Source organism: Schistocerca gregaria, chromosome 8 (assembly GCF_023897955.1).
Source record: "Schistocerca gregaria isolate iqSchGreg1 chromosome 8, iqSchGreg1.2, whole genome shotgun sequence".
Classification (NCBI taxonomy): domain Eukaryota; kingdom Metazoa; phylum Arthropoda; class Insecta; order Orthoptera; family Acrididae; genus Schistocerca; species Schistocerca gregaria.
This window is the reverse complement of record NC_064927.1, coordinates 75,787,636-75,813,673: the sequence shown is the minus strand read 5'-3', so window position 1 is coordinate 75,813,673 and position 26,038 is coordinate 75,787,636. Positions and strand designations below refer to the sequence as shown.

Genomic DNA, 26,038 nt, shown 5'->3' with positions numbered 1-26,038 from the left:
CTCTTGACGTTCATACAAGTGGTTTTCTTATCTCCAAAGGTCTCTTTAATTTTCCTGTAGGCAGTATCTATCTTACCCCTAGTGAGATAAGCTTCTACATCCTTACATTTGTCCTCTAGCCATCCCTGCTTAGCCATTTTGCACTTCCTGTCGATCTCATTTTTGAGACGTTTGTATTCCTTTTTGCCTGCTTCATTTATTGCATTTTTATATTTTCTCCTTTCATCAATTAAATTCAATATTTCTTCTGTCACCCAAGGATTTCTACTAGCCCTCATCTTTTTACCTATTTGATCCTCTGCTGCCTTCACTACTTCATCCCTCAAAGCTACCCATTCTTCTTCTACTGTATTTCTTTCCCCCATTCCTGTCAATTGCTCCATTATGCTCTCCCTGGAACTCTGTACAACCTCTGGTTCTTTCAGTTTATCCAGGTCCCATCTCCTTAAATTCCCACCTTTTTGCAGTTTCTTCAGTTTTAATCTACAGGTCATAACCAATAGATTGTGGTCAGAGTCAACATCTGCCCCTGGAAATGTCTTACAATTTAAAACCTGGTTCCTAAATCACTGTCTTACCATTATATAATCTATCTGATACCTTTTAGTATCTCCAGGTTTTTTCCATGTATACAACCTTCTTTCATGATTCTTAAACCAAGTGTTAGCTATGATTAAGTTGTGCTCTGTGCAAAATTCTACCAGGCAGCTTCCTCTTTCATTTCTTAGCCCCAATCCATATCCACCAACTACGTTTCCTTCTCTCCCTTTTCCTACACTTGAATTCCAGCAACCCATAACTATTAAATTTTCATCTCCCTTCACTATCTGAATAATTTCTTTTATTTCATCATACATTTCTTGAATTTCTTCATCATCTGCAGAGCTAGTTGGCATATAAACTTGTACTACTGTAGTAGGTGTGGGCTTCGTATCTATCTTGTCCACAATAATGCGTTCAGTATGCTGTTTGTAGTAGCTTACTCGCATTCCTATTTTCCTATTCATTATTAAACCTACTCCTGCATTACCCCTATTTGATTTTGTGTTTATAAGCCTGTAGTCACCTGACCAGAGGTCTTGTTCCTCCTGCCACCGAACTTCACTAATTCCCACTATATCTAACTTTAACCTGTCCATTTCCCTTTTAAAATTTTCTAACCTACCTGCCCGATTAAGGGATCTGACATTCCATGCTCCGATCCGTAGAACGCCAGTTTTCTTTCTCCTGATAACGACATCCTCTTGCGTAGTCCCCGCCCGGAGATCCGAATGGGGGACTATTTTACCTCCGGAATATTTTACCCAAGAGGACGCTATCATCATTTAATCATACAGTAAAGCTGCATGCCCTCGGGAAAAATTACAGTCGTAGTTTCCCCTTGCTTTCAGCCGTTCGCAGTACCAGCACAGCAAGGCCGTTTTGGTTATTGTTACAAGGCCAGATCAGTCAATCATCCAGACTGTTGCCCTTGCAACTACTGAAGAGGCTGCTGCCACTCTTCAGGAACCACACGTTTGTCTGGCCTCTCAACAGATACCCCTCCGTTGTGGTTGTACCTACGGTACGGCTATCTGTATCGCTGAGGCACGCAAGCCTCCCCACCAACGGCAAGGTCCATGGTTCATGGGGGGGGGGGGGGGGGGGGGGGGGGAGGCAAAAGAATAATACAAATATAAACATGACATGATACGTATCGTGTCAGACAAAAGAATAATACAAATATAAACATGACACGATACGTATATTCTTCCACGTTTGCTGTTGTCTAACTCTACTTTCGTAGTATATTAGGCAGACAGGATTTAAATGAGATAGCAGCAAACACGAAAGAATACATGGCCAAATTTTTATATTCACATTTCATCAGGTTCCTAGTAACAACCATCTCTTCTCACAGGTAGGAAAACATTCAGAACGCAGAGTTGGCCATATTGACAAACATCCCGAACAGTCTTGCCAGTCGGATTTTCGTAGTACATTGAATTTGTGCTACATCTGAAGATGAACAATACGGAGTTTGTATTTACTTCGTTGGATAATGTATGAAAATGTATTGGTTGAAACTCGGGGCGGCGAAGAAAATAGCTCGTATTCCACCTTTTTTTTTATTTTTATTTTTTTTTTTAATTTATTTACTGACGCAGAGAGTTTGGCGCCAATATTTATCTTTGTGCCTACAAAACATGCCTGTGTAGTGCTACATATATTCGACTGCAGAAGTTAGTGGCGGCACCTACCAACCTTCCGCTTGCTTTACACTTGATTCTAAGCCGCAGGCAGTTTTTTTGATTACAAAAACGGGAAAAAAAGTGCAGCTTAGATTCGAATAAATACGGTATACCTCTGACAAAAATCATCAGATACCAAAAGGATACTCAAAATAACCATCCAAATTTTTGAACAGGTTCTCTGTAGAAGTGATGATGAAAGGGACATATATGTAAAATACTGACAAGAAGAAGGGGCAGGATGATAGGACACGTGTTATTGTATCAGGGAATAACTTCCTCTGCACTTTAGGGACCTGTAGAAGGCAGAAGCTGTAGGAGTAGACAGAGATTGGCATACTTCCAGCAAATAAATGATAAATGAGGACATACGTTGAGGAATTCATGGTGGGGTGCATCAAATCAGTCAGAAGACTGATTACTCACAAAAAAGGAAAAAAGAAACTCCTGTTGTAGTTAGGACCTATACTCACTCACTGAGCTTCCTGAGCTGTTGTCTCTTAAATGTACTCCTCTCCATTCGATTCAATGTAACAAATAATCATAATTTTCCTTTATAGCAAACAAATTTTTTCTGTTGTGGCTGTGGATACTCCTATGTAAATCTCATCTGGATGTTTGAATGTCAATTAGTGTATAAGAGTACCTTTCCCTTTCTTCTCCCATTTAAGGTGACATTACTAACAGCCAACATTATCTTAAATGAAAGTGTTAGTTACACACTGTGTCTCTTCCATGATTCTGTAGTGACATCCAAAGTATACATGTTCACTACTAAAGCTTTATGATTAGATAATCTTATCATAAAAATATACAAAATCTTTGTGGGTTAGTGTTCATCTTATATTCTCATATTCGGTCAGTTGTGCTCAAAAGAGAAAACAATGCCAACAATACATTGTAACCTATCACCCCTTCATATATTTAAAATAATGAATTGACCAAGGCATTCCCCATTTGGGTAACCTCTTTAATGCATCTGCGAATCACGTTCAAAATGGACTTGGCACAATTATCAATGTGGTTGATAAATTTAAAAAAGGCCCTTTTCTGAACTGTGCAGATGGGAGTAATCCTTATAACACATTCTCTGCTCCCATAATTATCCCAAACCCAAGCTACGGTAACGTACTGACCCTACACCCTCCACCCAACAGTTTCCACCCCTTCTGCCCTATCATCTCCTCCTCATTCCCATCTCTCACACTGTTGACTTGCAGCCCTCTGCCAACATATCCACCTGTCTTTCCCCACTCATCTCATTTTTGTTCCATTTTCCCCCCACGTTGCTGCCCCACAACCTCCTGAGGCTGCACCTGCTGGCAGTCTAGTCCCTGCACACACTACCAGACAATGTTCGTCTCTCTCCCCACCCATACACTACTATCCCTTCCCTTTCTCCTCCCCCTCCTGATTGCTGCTTGCATCCCACGTGACTTTGCATTCCGGCCCGAGATGCTGGAGTTGGTGGTCTTGTCTGCATGAGATGTGCTTGCTTGTGTCTTTGTGAACTTTGTGAATATTTGTGTGTGTGTGTGTGTGTGTGTGTGTGTGTGTGTGTGTGTGTGTGTGTGTGTGTGTGTGTGTGACCACTGAAAAAGGCTGTGGCTGAAAGATATAATGACTCTGTACTGATGAGACTGTGGCTGAAAGCTATATATGAGAGTCTTTTTAATCCTGCCTGTCTGCAGCTTGACATGACTTCTCTATGCTAAGAAGCAATCTGTCTTTTCCTATGTTGTTGTTATTCCTAAATGGAGTTTCCAGTGTTTGACATTGTATTATACCACACACAACTACAACTGCAGCATTGCCAGTCGATGACCGTACCTCTCTCGGCACGGTTAGGATCCTCCGCAGTAAACGGTTACTGCTGTCAGTCATCCCACAACTACAGTGACGTGTCCAGCATTACCGACTCCATTAAGAACAGGCACAACATGTGTGGACTGCTTCCCACTTTATGGCTGTTTGTATCAGGAACCAGCAATGTGGATGGAAGGAGACAGGAACTCCTGTAGTGGATGCCAGAGTCAGGTGCAGGAACTTGCCATTGCGAGTGGTGGCATATGGCTCATAGGCGCCCACAGGTTGTATGCCCAAGCTTTTGCCCTTTGGAACAGGTGTCTGGCAGCTGCTGCATGTTTCTGGAGGGGGCCCCCAGTGTTGAGCACAAAGCCTAGGTAGGCAGAGTTAGTACTTGGAGATGAACTGGCAATGGCTGGTACCCATAGGGGATATGTGCTGTTCCGTGTTGACCCGACACGCGGCATGGCCCTGACTCGTAGTTTCGCTGATTCACTAGTGCTGTAGGTGTGTGCCTGGTCTCAATGTAGCGAGTGTCAGCCAGGAGGCTCTTGCAGTGATGTCATGACTTCTCTTGTGCCAGCAGACATCTTGCATCCACTGTGACAGTGCTACTATTTTCCATGGCAGTGCCCAAAATTTCTTGGCGGCACTACGTTGCCTTTTTGCCCTTGTTAATCAGTACAACAAAAAATCAGTCAAAAGTTGCAAATTTCGTTTTTTTTTTTTTTTTTTTTTTATGACGTGATGACTGATCTCAGGCCGGCCCCATTTTCAAATCATTGTCCATAGTAATGGTATTGCTGAAAATACAAAACCACATCAAAAATAACACTTACGCATTGTTCGAACTTACTGGTAACAAATCTAGCAGTCCACCTCTGAATTGTTTCGAGGTCTTCCTTCAATCTGACCTGGTACAGATCCTAAACATTAGAGCAGTACTCAAGAATAGGTCACACCAGTTTCCTATATTGGTCTCCTTTACAGGTGAACCATTCTTTCCTTAAATCTCCCATAAACCAAAGTCGGCCATTGACTGTGTCATGCGGGACGCTAATGATACCGATACTAGTAATACTGAAACCTAGTCATCCACATTAACTTACATTTTTGTATGCTGTATCTTACATTTTTTTCCACAATTCGAGCTAGCTACCATTCATTATAACAAATGGAAATTTTGTCTAAGTCTTTTTGTATCTCCCTACAGTTACTTAACTTTGACATCTTTCTGTACACCATAGCATCATTAGCAAACAACCACGAATTGCTGCCCACTCTATCTGCCATATAATTTATCTAAATAAAATAGAAAGAAACTTCCACATGGGAAAAATATATTAAAAACAAAGATTCCATGACTTACCAAGCGGGAAAGCGCCGGCAGACAGGCACATTAACAAAACACACAAACACACACACAGAATTACTATCTTTCGCAACCGATGGTTGCTTCTTCAGGAAGGAGAGGGAAAGGGAAAGACGAAAGGATGTGGGTTCCTTCCTTCCTGAAGAAGCAACCATTGGTTGCGAAAGCTAGTAATTCTGTGTGTGTGTTTGTGTGTGTTTTGTTAATGTGCCTGTCTGCCGGTGCTTTCCCGCTTGGTAAGTCTTGGAATCTTTGTTTTTAATATATAATTTATCTATATATTTATGTATATCTTGACAATACCCTTGTCTCTGGTGAACACTCGCCATCGAGGACAATATACTGGGTTCTGTTATTTAAGAAGTCTTCAAGCCACCCACAAAGCTGTGAACTTATTCCATATGTTCGTACCTTTGTTAGCACCCTGCAGTGGGGCACCGTGTCAAAAATGCTTTCTGAAAATTTAGAAATATGGGATCTGCCTGTTGCCCCCCTCTCAGTCTCAAGAAAGTTTAATGTATTAGAACTGAGACTATGTTCAAACTAACCAAAGTTAGAGATATTGGTCTGTAATTGTGCTGGTCTGTTCTTTTACACTTCTTATATACTGGAATTAGCTGCACTTTTTTCCAGTCACATGGGACTTTGTGCTGGGCGAGAGATTCAAAATAAACGCATGCGAAATGAGGGGCAAAAGCTATACTGTACTCTCTGTAATACTGAATTGGTATTCCATCTGGACCTAGTTATTTATTTACTTTCAAATCTTTCAGTTGCTTCTCTACACCAGGGATGCTTATTACTTTGTCGTACATACAGGTGCTATCGAATAGCAAATGGCAGTAAGTTTGCACAATTCTCCTATGTGAACGAATTTTTGAACGTAAAACTTAAAACTTCAGCTTTCACTTTGCTATCTTCAACTGTCACTCTAGGCTGGTCAACAAAGGACTGAATGAAAGTGCTAGACCCACTTAGCAATTTTACACAGGAGACGGAAAACCTTTTGTCTGCAAATCACTCGCGTGAAACTCAACTTGTCCTTTTCCCGCAATTACATCCTGTGAAACATGATGAATAGCAACAGGCAGGCCATATTCCTAGATTTCCAGAAAGCATTTGACTCAGTGTGTATAGGTACATAAGGAAAATCCCCAACAAGCTATGACAAAAATTTAAAACCAGTGATAATAATAATTAGAGCGGCTGCTGTAAGTGCACGCAAAAGATGTATTTTGCTACACTGGAAGGCGAGAACATATGATAAAGACCTCATTCAATTTTTTGTCACCTTATGTCTTGAGTTCTTGTGAAGAGAGGACATGTTTAGATATGAGATGTGTGTAGTAGCTTTCACGGTATCTGAATAATAACTTTTCTCAGTGCAAAAATATGTGGCCTTTTTATTTTATTCCGTGCACCATGAAAAGGTCATGCCACCTCCTGCTGGCTGCAAATATCTGACACGGTCACGAAGAATAAGTTTTGCAGTGTCGGTAGAAGCAGCACCTAACAGAAGTGTGTAGTTCAACTTAATATGGCCACAAAGAAGAGAAACTCTTAAAATTTGGGCAGTAATTGAAAATAATTGATTTCTATTAATCTCTTTATTTATGTACTCTTTCTTCTTCTTCTTCTTCTTCTTCTTCTTCTTCTTATGTATATATGCACAGGCGCCTCACTGCAAACTGTCTATGAATATCCAAACGTACAGAGTAGGTTACCAGCTATGTCAGCAGCTCGAAGAGTACTTAAATAACAGAACCTAATATGTTGTCCTCGACAACAAGTGTTTATCAGAGACAAGGTATCATAAGGAGTGCCCCAGGGAAGTTTGATAGGACCACTTAGACAAAATTTCTAGTTGCTGTAATGAATGACAGCTTGCTCTAAATGCAGAAAAATAATCCTGTAATATTCAAATACAGCATTAGTAGTGCATTCCTTGATACAGTCATGTTGATTAAATATCTGGTTGTAATATTGCAAAGTGATATGAAATGGAATGAGCACATAAGGGCAGTGGCAAGGAAGATGAATGCTTGACTTCAGTTTTTTGTGAGAATCTTAGGGAAGTGTGATTCATCTGTAAAGCAGACTGCAAATAGAACACTAGTATTGCTACCCATTCTCGAGTACTGCTCAAGTGTTTGGCATCCCCTCCATGTTGTACTAAAGGAAGACATCAAAACAATTCAAATCAGACTTCTGGATTTGTTAACAGTAGATTCTACCAACAAATAACTAGTACAAAGATGCTTGGTGACTCAAATGAGAGGCCATGGAGGGAAGACAATATTCGTTTCATGAAACACTATTATGGAACTGGCATTAGAAGTTCACTGCAGAATGAGTATATTATCACCAATGTGCATCTCACATAATGACCGTAAAGGCAAGGTAAGAGGAAGTAGGGTCTGTAAGGAGGCATATGGACAGTAGTTTTCCCCTCAGTCTGTTTGCAAATGGAACAGAAAAGAATATGCACCGTACGGTATCTTGCGGGGTATGTATCTGGATGTAGATGTAGGTGGTAGTACTGCATAGCTTTTCTTTCTACTGCAGAACCTACTGTAACGTACATCCTGCCTAAAATTGCTCTTTCTGGTTAGCTGTGAGTTAGTTCAAGGGGAGGATTAGATCTGACTTAAAGGTGTTGTTTAGATAGTTCAAATTCTGCTCAGGAAGTGCCCCTTGAGATTTCTATGGCCAGTGCAGCTGTGGCTGTGTCATGTTCAACTTTGGAACCCTTGAAATATTGGCTGACAGGTGAAATGTTGGTCTTGTTGTGTCACAAATTTTGGTAACCTCTGAAACATTGGCTGACGGGTGAAACGTCAACCTGGTTGTGTCACAAACTACCCCAATCATTAGCAGCCCACTTGCAGCACCAGCTCTCTGCTCATGTGAGCCAGTCCTGCTCATGGCAGGTCACTACCACCACTGTGGAATTACACACAGAGTAAATCCAGGGTAGCCCTGCTTGCTTACGATAAGATTGTGACTCCATAATGTCTTGTGAACAACCCTGCCCATTTATTTTATCTAGGTAAAACTGTCAAGCCTATTGCAGTCGTTTTCCTCCAGTACTGCTGGAATTCCTGTGCTGGATGGCAGACTTATTCAATACATGTTTCCATGAAATCGTGTTACTTTCAGACACATACATCTTCCTTATTTTAGTGCTATCTAGCTCATAATCCTAACAAGATAATAACATATGGTATGCCTCTTACAGATTGTGGAACATCTTCATGCTCAACCTCCTCTTTACCTCCCTTGCTCTTCTCCTTTTTTATAGGGGTTGTCACAGTGGTACTGCGTCTGGTGCATTTTGAAATGGCCGTAGGTGTCAATGTGAAGTGTCATTCTTCTCATTGGTCACGGGAATTTTACGTTGTGTGGTAATGTCTCTAATACATGGTGTCTTGTCACGAAATTCCACCATGTACCTTATGGTATAAGTGCTTGACAGCATTACCTGTTGAGCTACCACGTATTGCAGTACTGTTCCTGTGTGTTTCCATATTACTTCTTGTCATTTCTAAGCTTTGGTGTTCGCTTCCTGTATCTGCCTCCACATGTGCCTCAGTTTCCTGTCAAAATTGTGGACTCATCTGTGTGACTACCATTTTTCAGTTTTAATTATGTCAAATGGCAATATCATCTTCCTTCTGTAAACTACCTGCTAACATGATTACCCAGTACCAGTGTGGACTCTGAATTGCTTGCTGAAGTAAGGATTGAAAAATACGTATCCCAGTCATAGTAGTGACAGTTTCCATAGAAACTAGACATCATGCCAATATCACGATGCACGTGCTTTGTTTTACCAGTAGCTTGGGGGTGCAAGTGGACTACTTCTTTATTTCAAAACCTGTAACAAACAGCACAACTGTTTCATTAACTTCAACATGTAGTAGTGATCAGTATTTGTTAAAACAAAAGTTTCCCATTGGAGGCTGCTTAAATGGACCAAGAACATTCATCCTGATAATTGCGAATAGTTGCTTCTGGTAACCCCTCAAAAATGGGCTATGGGAGTCTTGTTTACTTATCTGCAGAATCATCTATTTTATGCTATGCCAACACATTCCACCATCAAGGCATACATTTGGCCACTGGAGTTTTCTACATTATCCCAGTTACGAGTTACTGTGCAGACACTGCAAAACTACTACTGTCATACAGACATGATGCTCTCCTCAGCAGATATGCAGGTTGTCTGTCTTTTATGCCCAACCATCCATCCTATGCACCTTTTTTGTTTAGATGGTTCCCTTGATAGCCAATATGGGGTAAGTGCAACTTCTTTTATGTTTCCCAGAGTTTCCTTTCATATACTACTTCAGAAACTTAACCTTACATTACTTAACATGTTCCCAATCGATGAGAGTCCTCTGCCACCTTGGCTTCGTGCGGAGTTCTGTGTTTACCTTGGCCTAGTTCACTTCCCAAGGACACTACCCTAGATTCAACCTATAGCTGTAAGGTTCTTGAATTTTTCAGGTAACTTGGAGACAGCACCTTTATCTACACTGATTGCTCTAAGATCAACCATGGTGTTTAGTGCACCTTTGTCATTGGCAACAAACATTATAGATACCAGCTTCTAGACCAGTGCTTAAGTTTTACTGCAGAGCTTTCCACCCTCTATCAGGACACCCAGTACATCTGACAGACTTCTCAATTGTGTATTATGCTCTGATTCATTTAGTGCCCTCCAGAACCTCTGTGTACCATACACATACCACCCCTCAGTACAACGAATCCAGGAATTGTCTCCACTTGTTCACTGATGGTTGAGCCAATATGACGTTCATGTGGGTCCGTGGTCATGTCAGAGTGTCGGGGAATGGTGCTGCTGCCAAGGCTGCAGCAAGACTATCAAGGTCTTTTAGCTGTTCTGCATTGCAGCATGTAAGAACATTGTGTCCCGTTAGTGTGAATACTGGTCTTGTCTTTATGGGAACTGACTCTGGGAAATTAAACAGATCCTGTTGCTGTTGGCAACATCCTCTCACTCCCCTTGTCATGAGGAGATACTTTAAGCTTGACTGTGTATTGGGCATAGTTGTATCAGTCACAGTCATTTTTAACTGGAGATCGCACACCACTCTGTGCTTACTGCAACCAACCACTGACAGTGTGCCATTTTCTGACCCAGTGTCGACTGTATAACTGTTTACATTTTAATGTATGTTTGCCATCTGAATTATCAGATATGTTAACAGATGCAGCACAAGCTGTAATCACATTTTACTTTTTATTCATTTGAGCCTTCTCTTCAAAGGGGAAGCAGTCATTTTTAACAATCCCTCTACTCCAATTGAGTAGGCTCTTAAGTATTATTGATTTTAACTTCCTCCGGTAATTGACCATTTAAAAGTTGTGACATGGATGCTTATGACCTCAGCCGTTTTGCACCCTAAAGCAAGAACAACAATAATGCCACTGCCAAACTGTACTCGAAAACAGAGTTGACCACACAGTGCTGGTCACAATACACACTATTTCAGTGGTTGCTTTGTAACCCATGCGATCTGGGTCCTTATCCCAGCACCTGCTTTTTTGAACTACATAGTTGAGAGTTATCTTTACAACACATCCTCCATTCCTGTAATCCTTCTGGCCCCAAGCTCCACAAATGTCCTACATAAACACCTTTTTCCCAAATGTTCTGTCTCTACTTCCCAATACCCTCTCCCTCATCGTTGTATGCTGTGGAAACTCTTTGGCTCTAATGCCCATGTGTCCCATTCCTATCTCATGCTCCTGCTGTATCCTTTCTGTAAGCTACTTTCACTTACAGTCCCTCCTGCTCCCCACCCAACATGACACAATCCCTCACTCCAGACTACCTGTCAAACTGCAGTCTTGGCATTGTGTGTGTTGTGTGTCTGGGAGGAGAGGGAAGTCAGCAACTTGCCTGTGTATGTGGAGGTTTATTCTAGCTCGAAAAAGGATTCGTTTCAAAGGTAGTGAAGTTTTCATTCTTACATGTGTATTTGGCAGTGATTTGGCACTTTTACTGTTCGGTGAGTTGTTACCTTCCATCTTAAATCACCCGATCTTTCCATACCATATTAATATTACAATAAATTAAATAAAGGTACAGATCCTCAGGTCTGAAAAGTCGAATGTTCCTTTTCTGCACCTTTTTGTGCCTGTTAGTCACAAATTCTGGTCAGTGTCTCCTAGTCAGCTATTCTCCTGTCCTATCTGTTGATACACAGTTGTATTTGTCTTTGTTGTGTTTGAGGCTTTTCCACTATAAGGCGAGGCTTTTTCAAAATTTTTGTCAAAATTGTAAAATATAGCGTCATCTTACATTCACAAATTAAACTGTTGTTGCTGAGGTCAGTGTTGTGTAATAGCTTCATATAGGGGTTGTCTTAAAGATGAAGCTTTAGCAGCTGAGGTCACATGCAGATTTATTGGAGAATTTGGAAGGGTGGGAGGGGGGGAACAGTGGCACCAGCTCGGCTGAGCACTAGGACAAATGTGAGGAGGGGAATAATGAGAGGACAACTAATGAATCAGCATGCTGCTAACAGATGGAATGTATAAAGCACACCTTGGCTTTGTGCAAAATTCTCCCCTGCATAAACTGCACTTCACCTGCATCTACACTCCTGGAAATTGAAATAAGAACACCGTGAATTCATTGTCCCAGGAAGGGGAAACTTTATTGACACATTCCTGGGGTCAGATATATCACATAATCACACTGACAGAACCACAGGCACATAGACACAGGCAACAGAGCATGCACAATGTCGGCACTAGTGCAGTGTATATCCACCTTTCGCAGCAATGCAGGCTGCTATTCTCCCATGGAGACGATCGTAGAGATGCTGGATGTAGTCCTGTGGAATGGCTTGCCATGCCATTTCCACCTGGCGCCTCAGTTGGACCAGCGTTCGTGCTGGACGTGCAGACCGCGTGAGACGACGCTTCATCCAGTCCCAAACATGCTCAGTGGGGGACAGATCCGGAGATCTTGCTGGCCAGGGTAGTTGACTTACACCTTCTAGAGCACGTTGAGTGGCACGGGATACATGCGGACGTGCATTGTCCTGTTGGAACAGCAAGTTCCCTTGCCGGTCTAGGAATGGTAGAACGATGGGTTCGATGACGGTTTAGATGTACCGTGCACTATTCAGTGTCCCCTCGACGATCACCAGAGGTGTACGGCCAGTGTAGGAGATCGCTCCCCACACCGCGATGCCGGGTGTTGGCCCTGTGTGCCTCGGTCGTATGCAGTCCTGATTGTGGCGCTCACCTGCACGGCGCCAAACACGCATACGACCATCATTGGCACCAAGGCAGAAGCGACTCTCATCGCTGAAGACGACACGTCTCCATTCGTCCCTCCATTCACACCTGTCGCGACACCACTGGAGGCGGGCTGCACGATGTTGGGTCGCGAGCGGAAGACGGCCTAACGGTGTGCGGGACCGTAGCCCAGCTTCATGGAGACGGTTGCGAATGGTCCTCGCCGATACCCCAGGAGCAACAGTGTCCCTAATTTGCTGGGAAGTGGCGGTGCGGTCCCCTACGGCACTGCGTAGGATCCTACGGTCTTGGCGTGCATCCGTGCGTCACTGCGGTCCGGTCCCAGATCGACGGGCACGTGCACCTTCCGCCGACCACTGGCGACAACATCGATGTACTGTGGAGACCTCACGCCCCACGTGTTGAGCAATTCAGCGGTACATCCACCCGGCCTCCCGCATGCCCACTATACGCCCTCGCTCAAAGTCCGTCTGTTACGTGCCAAGAAAAGGGATAGGTGACGAACGACCCAATTCTTGATTAGTTGATGGTTGTTTGGAACAGAATACCAGGGTTTTTTTCTTAAAAGAAGAAAAATGTTGGTGATAGAGGCTTTCAGGGGACACCTTATCCAGGAAATTAAAGCTCAGATAAAGAACAATATCACCTGGTAATAATTCCTGGCGACAAGACCTCACAACTTCAAGTAATGGATGTTGTTGTGAATAGACCTATTATGGCCCGCCCTCCATTACTTTCTGATAAAGAAATCCTTGATATCTGTGCTGGGCTAGTGGATCCTTTCTATCTGGAGCATAATCTTAACTGAATCTGTAATGAAAAGATTCAGAAAGTGTTGAGTGGCTCAGAAGATGACATAAAACGGGAGGAAATGGCGGTAGACTTATAAATGAAGATGATGATACAAGTAGTTGTGGTGGTGGTGGTGGTGGTGGTGGTGGTGGTGATTAAAATCGGTATCATCAGGGACTAGTCGGTTAGATAGTAATTAATAAAGGAGATGAAGATAAATATTAATGTAAACCATTTAATTTTGTTTTATTTTTCTTTGTATTGCTGAAATGTAGACAACCAGTAAATGACATAAGTTTATAGATAGGTACAATGTTAGCTTTTTGAGTGACACACTTTATACCAATTGAACAGTTTGTAATTTCGATTAGTTAGAATCTGTTAAAAACAAAAATTAATAAGGAGGCCCTTAAAAAAAGGGGCACATGGTCTTACATTTAGCTTCATATTATAGTCAGGTAAATCAAGTGTATTGTTACCTTTTTACATGTGACTGTTTATTACAGGAAAGAAATGGTTAATTCCAAAAGGTGAAACTTATGTATCTTTATCTCTTTGTGTTTGTGTAGATCAGTTTTCTCACACCATAAGTAGGTGCTCATGGTTATTGCTTTATTACTGGAGTTTTTCGCTTTCGTTTGTGAATAAGTAGCTGGCAGTTTAAATGATTATATTTGTATGACAGTTAACCATATCCCCATTTCCATTCTAGATTGGATTTTATGATGTATATTGTTACAAATGTCATTTTCCTTTTGCTTTCTACAGATTGAGCGATGTAACTTTTTTCTGTACAATATGGTGGAAACAGCACGCCGTGGGGAAGAAGTGACTGGCCGACTCGTCCATTTCTTACTTTCTGTAAGTTTCCCCTTAAGATAACTGAAATTTATCTGTACTGTTTGCATTATTAACAATCATTCCATTAAGGGTTGTCTGTGACTGTAACTTGCAGGTTGGGAATTCTTTCATTAATAATGTGCAGTTGCCAGTCACATTATTTTATTGTACTGTTTAGTCGGAACTGCAATTCTATTGTCAAGGACTACAGCACCTTTTTGGTTTGTTATTTCTGCTTCAGTTAATGAATGATAGAGTTGTTAGGCGTAATAAACAAAAAAGTAAAAAATGTCAGACAAGATAAACAAAATATACGGGGTGTTCGAAAAGCCTCTCCGCAGTGCTGTATGATTGTTAACCACGCATTCCGTATGCTGCAGTGAATATACCAAAATGAAACTCAGTGAAATACAAGTTATTAATTTATTGAATATTCATTTTTACTTACAAATTTCCACTTGAAGGAAAATAGCCCACTCCACTTGAAGGAAAGTAGCCCAGGCAGGCGAACAATCATATGGCACTGCAGAGAGACTTTTTGAACACCTCGTATAAAGTATGAGAGGATATCGAAAAAATGGAAGGGTCAATCCAAATGAAGTGCTCCAATAAAAATTAAGTTGGTTGCTTGACCATTTTTAAATATTTTAATTTTTTTATATGTGATTACTCTATAATTGAGAAGTTCAGCTTTACTGAATGGTGGCCATTTTCATTTGCAAGCGAGCGATGATGTTTCAGTGTAGAGACGTTAGCAAAAATATGAATATCTCTGCTCTGGGTTAAGTTACAACATTGCAGTTGACATGATTGTTTATAGAAAAGTGTCCTCTACAACATTGTCTATTACACAAATTACCCTAAATTCAAAAATAACTACTCAAAATGACCTCCAAAGTTTGGTATCCAAATTTTCAAAAATCCACTTTTTATGCTCAAAAATAACGAACAAGGAGTGATTTATGAGAGTCTAATTTTCTATAGTTAGATATCATACACCACCAGCCTCATATAGAGCAAGAACACTTACAAATGTACTTCAATTTTTTATGAATTTTTGAAATTTGAAAATTTTCATTTTATGTAAAGTTTGCGGTTAGGTATCTCAGGTGGGACTGAATATAAAAATATGGTTTTTGTCCAATTTCTACGTACTGTAAAAATTTCAACGTTGGTATCTGACTATGAACAAAGATATGAATTTTTGAAAATGAGGAGATAATTCACATTACAACTGATCTTATGGCTGTTGCCTATTCTATTCATGTGTGATGTTGGCGGGATATAATCAATTATTTAATTAAAGTAAGGTTCTGAATTATACACAAAAAGTGAAAACATCACTGAAATTAACAATTATATTATTTTGACATACTTAAAATAAATATTTTCAATTAACATCCTTAGAGATGCAACTGTTCCTAAACCTGGTGTTGAATGTTATGAACACTTATTTCTTTAGACTGCTTCTGTGATATAGAATAAGACCTCCCAATTGCTGTGGTAAGTTGAAGCACTGAAAGTCTCCTTAAACCATTTTTTATTGGTACCCAAACTTTGTCACTAGTAGATTTCTTGAATGATGTTCATATCTGGTTTGAAGGGTTGTTTTCATATGCAGAACCACTTCTTTCTTGATGAGAAAATAGGTAATGCCTTTAATATTATCCTTGAAAAAGACATGCATGTCCTGTACTCTGAGAATTTCATGTGTGGTTGGTCTTTGTAGGATGGCTTTATTTACATCAAGTTTTGTTGTACCTCCTACTCCATCACATGCATTTTTGCCATGGCAAGATGCAAAACAGTGCCATTCAGCCTCCAACCCAAAGTCTACTTTGTGGTTGCACATATTTGAAAAATTCTTTTTGTTCTCATACTGACTACCACTTCCATCTGGAAAGTATATCAGCTTCTCAACCTTGGGAAAATTTTCTTTTATGTAATTTATTACATACTTTTGAAACACACGTACAGCCAAAGTGTTGTGCTCCAAGTAGTCACTTAGAATGCAAATTGAAGAACTGCAAACTTCATCTTTCTCATTTTTCAAGTAGAGAATAAATGGATGCACTGTTGCCTGGTCATTGACCCAGTGGTACCATTGTATTGCACCCTGAATCACAAATGTAAAATTTTCTGCAAAATAAGCTATCACTATGCATTCAGTTTCATGAAATTGTGCTTTTTTGTCCTTCAAAAACTTATTGAATTTTAGAGACATAGTCGTGACTTTTGAGTTTTTGTAAGTTATCAGTTAAAGATCCCAAGTACTCTTCCTGAGATTTAACCACTGTTATCATTTCTGCCCTGTCAGATGTGACACATTGTTTGAAGGTAATGCTGTCTGGCATTTCCTCATCATATTCATGAAACAATTCAATAACAGTTTCCTTACCAGGACATTTCTTACATAAACTCATCATGCAGTCAAACTGTTAGTGTCACAGACCATTAAATCTAGTAACTCTTTGTTGTTTAGGTCACTGAGTTTTGCACCCGCAATCATCAGTTTGACATTTTGGTGATATAAACAAACACATTTAGGTTGGAGGCCACAAAATTTTGACCTTCCAATTTTGCATTCGGGGTGAGAATTTGTGAAAGCTACATAAAGTTCTTTTAAATTTGGCAGCACTAGTTGTTCCTACCTTGTTACTTTAATTCCATTTATAACAACTCCTTTGCTATCTTTGCAACCTAGGCACATTCTACTGTTTTCATTATCTCCAAAAAACTGCTGGATCTTTTTAATTGTTTCTTCACTTATACCTACTCCTTTCTTCTTTCCTAAAACTGGAAGAATGCCTTGCTCTTTCACTGATTTTCCAGTTAGTTTAACCAAACGACGAGAAATGTTGAATTCGTGAATTATTTTTTCTCTTGACCATGAGTCGGGGAGAAAACTTAAAATTTTAACTTTTTCCTCTTTAGGTGTCACATTTAATTTTTAATTTCTCTGTTAAGCTCAAATAGTCAGTGTCAGATGACACTGGTGGTAGGTTTTCTTCTTCTTTAGAAATAACGTTGGTATCTATATTATTAAAGCATGATTCCAAGTCTTTTCTAATTTTGTCTGAAGTTTGTTGTACCTTATTTTCAATAGCTGCTTTTCTTTCTTTGCTACTTAATTTTATTATTTTCGAAGCGGGAGATATGTATGACCTAGAACAAGCTAAATCCAATTTGCTAATAGCTCATATTTGGAGATAGAAGACCTGTCTCATACATCCTCCCACTTCAACCTACTCCAATCCGGAAAAAAGCATCACCTACCCAATCTATGGCAGGGCTACCTGTGAAACCAGTTGTGTGATCTACAAGCTAAGCTGCAACCACTGTGCTGCGTTCTATGTAGATGTGACAACCAACAAGCTGTCCGCATGAATGGCCATCAACAAACTGTGGCCATGAGACAGCTGTACTACCCAGTTGCTGAGCACGCTGCCTGACACAATATTCTTCATATCAGTGACTACTACTCAGCCAGTGCCATCTGCACCCTTCCCATCAACACCAGCTTTTCTGAAGTGTGCAGATGGCATCTCTCCCTCACAATATATCCTACTATCTTATAATCCTCCTGGCCTCGAATCTTTTTTGGAAAGGTAGTTGATTATTTTTATAAATTTCCACTGTTTGACATTCAGAAAAATTATGATAAATTGGTTGACCAGTTCCACACTATAGTCAGCATTTGCACTTATGGCCTCTGGGCCAGGGATGCGCTGTAAACAACTGGGCAGGTAGCCTGTCAGTGCTCAGTCACTTTCTTAACTGTACAAACATCTGTCACATTTGAGCATTCTATCATGTTTTATGTGCACAAAACTACAATTTATTGATCTCTGTGTGTTCCGCAATTTTTTTTCATAACAGCTGAAACACTCAGAAGTTGTGAAGTGTTCCACAAATATGGGAGGGGTTTTATTTTTAAACTGTACTCGTTCTTCAAATGTAAGGCAGCTTCAGCCAAGCCAGTGTACGAGTTTACCAAAGTGCAGGAATGCATTGTAGCAGCCTGTGGCAATATTCGTTTACTTTCACCCGAGTTGACAATGAAGCATCTCTTTTGAGCTGTGCGGCCAGAGGCCATTAATGCTGCCGCTAGCTGACTATACTATGAGACGCTATAAGGAAGATCTTAACGTTAAGGCATTTCTTCACTACATAGCTATCAGGGTAAAGACTTGTAAAAATGCTCCCTTTCTCTGTGGAAATTGTCTTTGTATGAGAGACAATGTATGGCTCCCAGTATTGATTGTATATACTGCATCATCCTTTTTTTTCCCCTTGAACTTTGTTTTGAATCGTCTGCCTGCTTAGCAGAGTGGTAACATGTTTGCAGTGGGCCTGGGTTTGATTCCTGGCTGGGTTGGAGATTTACCGACACGCGCGTCACCCGTTGTGGTGTTGCCTGAAATGAGACTTGCAACTTGGCAGCCATCAGTGCCACACGATCATTTTTTGAGTTTTCTGTTGTGTGGTATGTTACAAAAGGGACTTAGTGTTTTTATGACACTACAAATAATTTGGCATTACCAGCAGGTCATTGAAAAATAGGTATCTAACTTATTCTGTTAAATGCAAAAGAAATTCCCTGTGATTTTATTACAGGAAATTTAAAATTTTTGTGTTGACGTGGTCAAATAGATTTTACTTTTGACTTGGTATTCCATTTCCATTAACATGATTGTCACATAATCATTTATTGAGTTCTAGGCACACTTGAGAGATTTTACAAAGTTGACAAAATGCAGGTATAAATTCTGAATTTTACTCCACACCCCACCCCCACCCCCACCCCCCAACTAGCACTTTATTCTGATTTGACGCGGCATGTACACCGAGAGATTTTTATTCATGAAATATGTCGCGAAAGACTTTGTAGCCATAGCACTTTAAAGGATAAACATTGAATAAAAATATACACATTACACAGCAGTTGAAAAAGTTCTAACAACACATACTGGTAACTGGCTACAAAAATATACTTCTCTGGAATTTCCACTTCTAATTCTGTTGACTTTTCTGCTGTACTCTTGTACTTACTCCAGCAATTAAATTGCAGGGTTTCATATAGTTTGAAATATCATGAAATTTTTCAAAGTCTGGTATGTCTAAAATTCTGCATTTCAAATCAGAATGTTATGTTCGTAGGACCCAGCAACTGATGGGGGTCAGTGGGACATGTTCTGCAGTCTCGTAAACAAACATGGACTGATGCCAAAGAAGTGCTTTCCTGAGTCTTATAGCTGTGAATCAAGTTCACGAATGAATAATATCCTGAAGAGTAAGGTAATGAATACTAAATTCATTAGTAGTTTCTGCTGTCATTGACAGATTATGTGATAAATTGACAAAGTGAATATTTTATAACATTTTATTTTATTCCATTTGTTTGACTACTGAATGTATTACCAAGACTACATTCTGAGTTCTAGCCTGACTATGCTGATTGACCTTTCATGCAATGTATTTAAGTGTCTGGAGTTTTTTTGGATAGAGATTCATTGGCAGAAGTAGAAGTAACTTCAGGTCTGCCCCTGAGAATAACTGAAAAGTTATTATTTTGTTCATGTAGATTTATGTAATAATACTCATTAACAGTGAAATTTCAGTATAGGTTAGTATTAAAATATTTCCACACATTAGTAAGACTGGCAGTCATGTGTTTGATCCATTAAATTTATGTTCTAAACCTTAAATATATGAAAAAGTGTATTTTCATCAAATAACATTGCCATTTGAAGCTGTGTATGTATTTGTATTGGAAGTAATTCTCAGGAAAGACTTTCTTTTGTTTATTTTCAGTTGAGAGAGTACACAAAGGTGCTGCGTGATTTGATTAGTAAGGGTGCTAATGATACTGCAATCAATGAGTGTATAGAGAACCAGATGGAGGAGGTGTACCGTATTGTTGGTATTTGCCTGGGCATCCCATCGGAAACATTCACATGGGAATATTATGACAAGTCAAAGAATTATAGTTCTATTGGCCCAATAACACCCCTTGATTTCTACATCAAGCATGTTAAACCACACTTCAATGTAGATGATAAGGTATGTTGTAATTTTTAGACGTGTTACGAAAATAGCTATTCAATTTTTTTGTATTGAGTTAGTGACAGATTCACAAGTAACAAGGATGCACTTAAGCATAATATAGTCACATGTGCATTTCATATTTTACATCTAGCATCTTTGAGTGGCAGCTAAAATGCTGCATAGCATTGGAAGCACATAAAAGGGATATGAAATGGAATGATCACATAGGTTCTTTCGTGGGTAAACCAGGAGGTAGATTTCAGTTTATTGGTAGAATACGGGGGAAGTGCTATCAGTCTACAAAAGAGACTGCATACAAATTACACTTGTGTCTGGTTCTGGAATATTGCTCAATTGTGTGGGACCCATACCAGATAGGACTAACAGGATATTGAATGTATACAGAGAAGGGCTGTACAAATGGTCACAGAGTTGTTTAATCAATGGGAAAGTGTCACAGAGATACTGAAGGAACTGAACTGGGGGACTCTTGAAGACAGATGTAAACTATCCCGAGAAAGACTGTTAGCAAAGTTTCAAGAACCAGCTTTAAATGATTAGTCTAGGGATATATTACAGCCCCCTACATATTGCTCATGTATGGGTTGTGAGGATAAGATTAGTATAATTACTGCATGTGCAGATGCATTCAAACAGTCATTCTCCCCATGATCCATACATGAATGGAACAGGAAGAAACTCCAATAATTGGTACAATGGGATGTACCCCCTGCTGTGCACCTTACGGTGATTTGCAGAGTATAGATTTAGATTTATTTATTTAATCATGTCTGAGCTACATCTGTAATTAATTAATAGGCTATATATACTAGGTTACAAATACAACTAAATAATAGTTATACATTCATGATATTCCCATATCATAAGTCGTCATAGCAAGGCTCATATCTCTCTCCAGTGTTCGGCACACTTCACTGCAGCGTTGTTGGCCAACCACAGGTCTTGGAAAGTGCATGGGGCCAGCAAGGATGGACAGGTCAACAGGTGTGTCATCATTTGTTTTCCTCCACATTGGCAGGACTGTTCTGATGTGTCCCCCACTTGAACAGGTTATCCTTTGATCTTCCCATTTGACATCTAAGTCTATGTAGGCTCTTCCAGACTCTATATTCCAATTCTGATCCAGCAGGAAGTTTTTATTTAATGTTCCAACTTTTCAGGCTGCCTTTATCCAATTTCTGTTTCCACATTGATTCTCTGGATGTGGATTGACTTTCATTTAGTGGATATTCAACTTTTAGGAAATCTTTCCTAGATTTAAGTCTTACCACCGCTGGTTGATGTGCGTACAGGGGATGTCTTCTATCTTCCCACTTCCTGCTTTTCCCCCAGGGGCTCAGCATTCACTTGCTGAGTACGGGCTTGGCTTCCCCGGGGTCCTGAGCTGGGGACTGGTCTGCGCCGCCAGTGTCCTGTCACCGTAACCCCCGGACATGCTTCAGCGACCACCGTACGGCGCGGCGGTGAAATGTTGTGTGCTGCGGGGAATGGTAATCTTGGCTTGGCCGCCTGGATTGCGAGGAAGGCCAACCTCTATAAAAACCCCTCAATCTTTCGGTGTGCTCTGCGCCTAGAAGATGCATGGCTGTTGGGGTGGAACAGTCGCCAGCGGGCAACCTCTGGGGCACCTGCCGCACCCCAGTTGTATAAGGCTTACTCAGGCACGCGGGGCTCTGTCTGAGCGGACTTTTAGTTCCCTAGCTGCTCGTGGGACCGCAATGGACCCTTCGACCTCTACATTTCCCCCTACCAGTGGCTTGGGTGGGCCGCTGGTAGGAAAACACACCCCATCGAAAAAGCGGCTACGCGCTGCAAGTCCTCCAGCGCCTGGTGTTGCTAGAGAATTAACAGAATGTAGTAACGGAGCACATGCTGACAATCAGAATGTGTTTTTGATTATTAAAAGGAAGGAGGGTAGCTTTGAGAGGGTTTCTCCCTTTTACATCCACAAGGGTCTTGAGGGAATTGCAGGAACACTGAAATCTGTAAAGCGACTGTGCAATGGGACTCTGTTAGTTGAAACTTCTAGTTCCTGTCAAGTCGCTGCCCTTCGGAAAGCAAATTGTCTAGGAGAGTACGCTGTCGAGACCGAGCTCCACTCCACTTTGAATTATAGTAAGGGTGTTGTGACGTGTAGGGACTTGGTGGATATCCCCATAGACGTGTTAAAATCTGAGTGGGCTGACGAAGGAATTGTTGATGTGCAGCACGTTATGAAACGAGTAAATTGGGACCTCGTCAAATCTGACTCGTTTATTCTCACGTTCAGTTGCCCGAGACTCCCAGAGCATGTTAAAGCGGGGTTCTTACGTTTGCCCGTACGGCCATATTTCCCCAACCCAAAAGCGCTGTTTTAAATGTCAGCACTTTGGGCATACTACGTTGGGGTGCAATGGGATAGCCACTTGTGGTAAATGTGGTCAGCCTACCCATGACGGAGCCGATTGTTCATCGCCTGTGAAGTGCGTGAATTGCTCTGGGAATCACCCTGTCTGGAGCCGGATCTGCCCCATCTATCTCGAAGAACGGAAGGTACAGGAGATAAAAACATCTAAGCGCATCCCCTATGGTGAGGCCAAGAAGCTCTTTAAGGCCATGCAACCTCCTGTGTTTTCAACATCTTTCGCTTCCGCTCTCAAAAAACCGGTACAACTGACCACTGTTGCTACGCAAACGGAGGTTGCTAGTGTTAGCACTAATACCTGCGCTTGCCAGTGCACTTGTGCTGCTGCGGTTGTTTTGCAATCTGCGGCTCTCCCCGCTACATCGGACAAGGCCGTGGTTGCTGACATTGAGGTACTTCCTGCCTCTCCCCATATGGCGCCTTCTGCCCAGGCGAGTCAACCTCCAACTGTTGACAAGGCTCTGCATTCCAAGCCCCCCAAGACAAAGCCTCAGAAGATGAAGGTACTGCCACCTGAGGAGACTAGTCAGCGTCGGTCCGATGACGAGGCCATCGTACTGTCTGACATATCCCGTGGGTCGTCATCGGAGCTTATGGACATTGATGTCGACCGGGGGCGATCTTCTCGCCCCAGGAATAAATCTCCGGCCAGTACGGTCTCTCCTTCAAAGCACAGAGGCAGGGTGAAAGTTCAGCCACCCTGATCACTGGCTCCCATATTACAGTGGAACCTGAATGGGTTCAGGACGCATGTGGCCAAATTACAACTCCTTACACGAGAGTGCCCCTTGTGCTTATGTCTCCAAGAGACACATTTTCGGGCCACTGATTCTCCTTCTTTACGGGGCTATACCGTATATCGAAAAGATGATCTGACGGGGCAAAGGGCAAAGGGTGGTGTTGCTGTTTTTGTCCGTGACATGCACCCCTCATCTGAGCTCCCTCTCGTCACCGACTTGCAAGCAGTTGCAGTTGACATTCTTGTGGGTCGGAGGCTCACGGTCTGTTCAGTTTATTTACCACCTCCGGATGCGAAAGACTCTGAGGCTCTCACGGTCCTTATTAGCCAACTCCCCCGCCCATTTCTTCTTCTGGGGGACTTCAACGCTCATATTGTCTTATGGGGCTCTTCGACTACTTGCCCCAGGGGTCGCATTCTGGAAAGCGTCATGATGTCTGAAGAACTGTGCCTCCTCAACTCTGGTGCTCCCAGTCATTTCTGTACTGCTTCCGGGTCGTCATCGGCTATTGACCTTTCCTTTTGCTCTCCAGCACTCGCGGATTCTGCTCTGTGGGAGGCTGCAGCTGACCTCCATTCTAGTGACCACTTCCCCCACTGGATTCGCCTCCTGGATGAGGCTGTGGCATTACCAGTGCCGCCCCGGTGGCACCTCTGCAGAGCTGACTGGACGCTTTTCAGCCAACTGGCTGTTTTGGAACACCGTGCCAGCGTCCACGAATGGGTAGACCATGTTGCAGCCGTTATCTCACATGCTGCTGAATTGTCAATCCCACGGTCATCCGGTCATCCCAAGAGGCGCCCTGTCCCTTGGTGGACCACTGAGTGCCACTCAGCCATCTGCGCCCGCCGTGCAGCACTGCGCCGCTTCAAGTGCCGTCCCTCAGCTGACAATCTTGCGGCCTTTCGGGTGGCAAGGGCCAGAGTGCGGCGAGTGATTAAAGAGAGCAAACGACGGTCATTGCAATCGTTCTTGAACTCCATCTCTCGCTCCACTAGTTCTACGAAAGTATGGGAAGCCATCAGGAGGATTTCCGGGAAACTCAGCCAGCTCCCTGTCACGGCATTGCTGCATCAGGGATGTCTCCTCATGGCGCCGAGAGACATTGCCCAGACACTGGCCATGCATTTTGCGGACTCTACCGCCACTATTAACTGTGATCCAGATTTCTGCCGCTACCACACTGCCATCGAAAGGGGTCACTTGGACTTCCGGTCTCTAAATTCTGAACCCTATAACTGCCCCTTCACAATGTGGAAACTGGATTCAGCGCTGTCTGAGGCTCATGATACTGCGCCTGGTCATGATCAAATCTGGTACAGCATGCTGCGGCACCTGTTGCTGCCATCCAAGGAAATTCTCCTGAACTGTTTCAATATGATATGGTTATCCGGCACGTACCCTGACTCGTGGAGGGAGGCGATTTTGATTCCCCTCCTCAAACCAGGGAAGGACCGAACGCATCCCAGTAGTTATCGGAGTATTGCCTTGACGAGCTGTGTTGGGAAGACGTTGGAACGGATGGTCAACCGTCGCCTGGTTTGGCTGCTCGAGACCAGGCAGCTCCTTAGCCCCTCTCAGTGTGGCTTTCGGAGATGTCGTTCCACTATAGACAACTTGACCCTGCTTGAGGCCGCCATCCAGCAGGCCTTTCTATGTAACCAGCATTGTCTAGGGGTCTTCTTTGACATTAATAAGGCGTATGACACTACTTGGCGCCGCCTTATCCTCAATCAACTCCATTAGTGGGGCTTTCGTGGCCGTCTCCCCATCTTCATTCGGTCCTTTCTTTCTCACCGCCTCTTTCGGTATCGGGTTGGTAATGTGCTATCGGATTTGTACTTGCAGGAGAATGGTGTTCCTCAGGGCATCGTATTAAGTGTCACCCTCTTTGCCGTCGCTATTAACAGTATCACGTCCACTATCCGGAGTCCTGCCCAATGCTCCTTGTTTGTGGACGATTTTGCTGTTTTCTGTTCTTCCTCCAGTCTTGTCACTGCTAGTCGGCAGTTAAAGCTTACGATAAAGCACTTAGAGGCATGGACTGCAAAGACGGGTTTTACCTTTTCTTCAGACAAATCTGTGTGTGTTCATTTTAATCATTCTCGGCGTCTTTTTACCTCCCCTGAATTGCGTCTGAGGGACACCGTTCTTCCTTTTAGAGACACTGTGAGGTTCCTGGGCCTAACTTTTGATTCCAAGTTGTCGTGGTTGCCTCACCTTAAAGACCTCAAGGTGCGGGCACTGAAGGCACTGAATATTTTGAAGTGTCTGAGCCATCGGTCCTGGGGAGCAGATCGGGCGTGTCTGCTGCAGTTTTATAGGGCTTTCGTCCGATCGCGTCTTGACTATGCTTGCACCGTGTCTGGATCTGCAAGGCCTTCGTATCTGAAGATCCTTGACGCACTACACCATGAGGGTATCAGGCTGGCCACTGGTGCCTTCCGTACCAGTCCCATCCCCAGCCTGTGTGCTGAGGCAGGGG

The 26,038-nt window shown here is 42.2% G+C and overlaps 1 protein-coding gene across 2 annotated transcripts in view; it reads left to right on the top strand.

Moving 5' to 3' along the window:
• LOC126284400 (bleomycin hydrolase) overlaps nt 1-26,038 on the top strand; it is a 102,409-nt gene that overhangs the window by 38,958 nt on the left and 37,413 nt on the right. For both annotated transcript variants that reach the window (XM_049983304.1, XM_049983303.1), the window contains exons 4-6: nt 14,269-14,361; nt 19,501-19,638; nt 20,155-20,403. In XM_049983304.1, the coding sequence (XP_049839261.1) occupies nt 14,269-14,361; nt 19,501-19,638; nt 20,155-20,403 (480 nt within the window). The remainder of the gene's footprint in view (nt 1-14,268; nt 14,362-19,500; nt 19,639-20,154; nt 20,404-26,038) is intronic.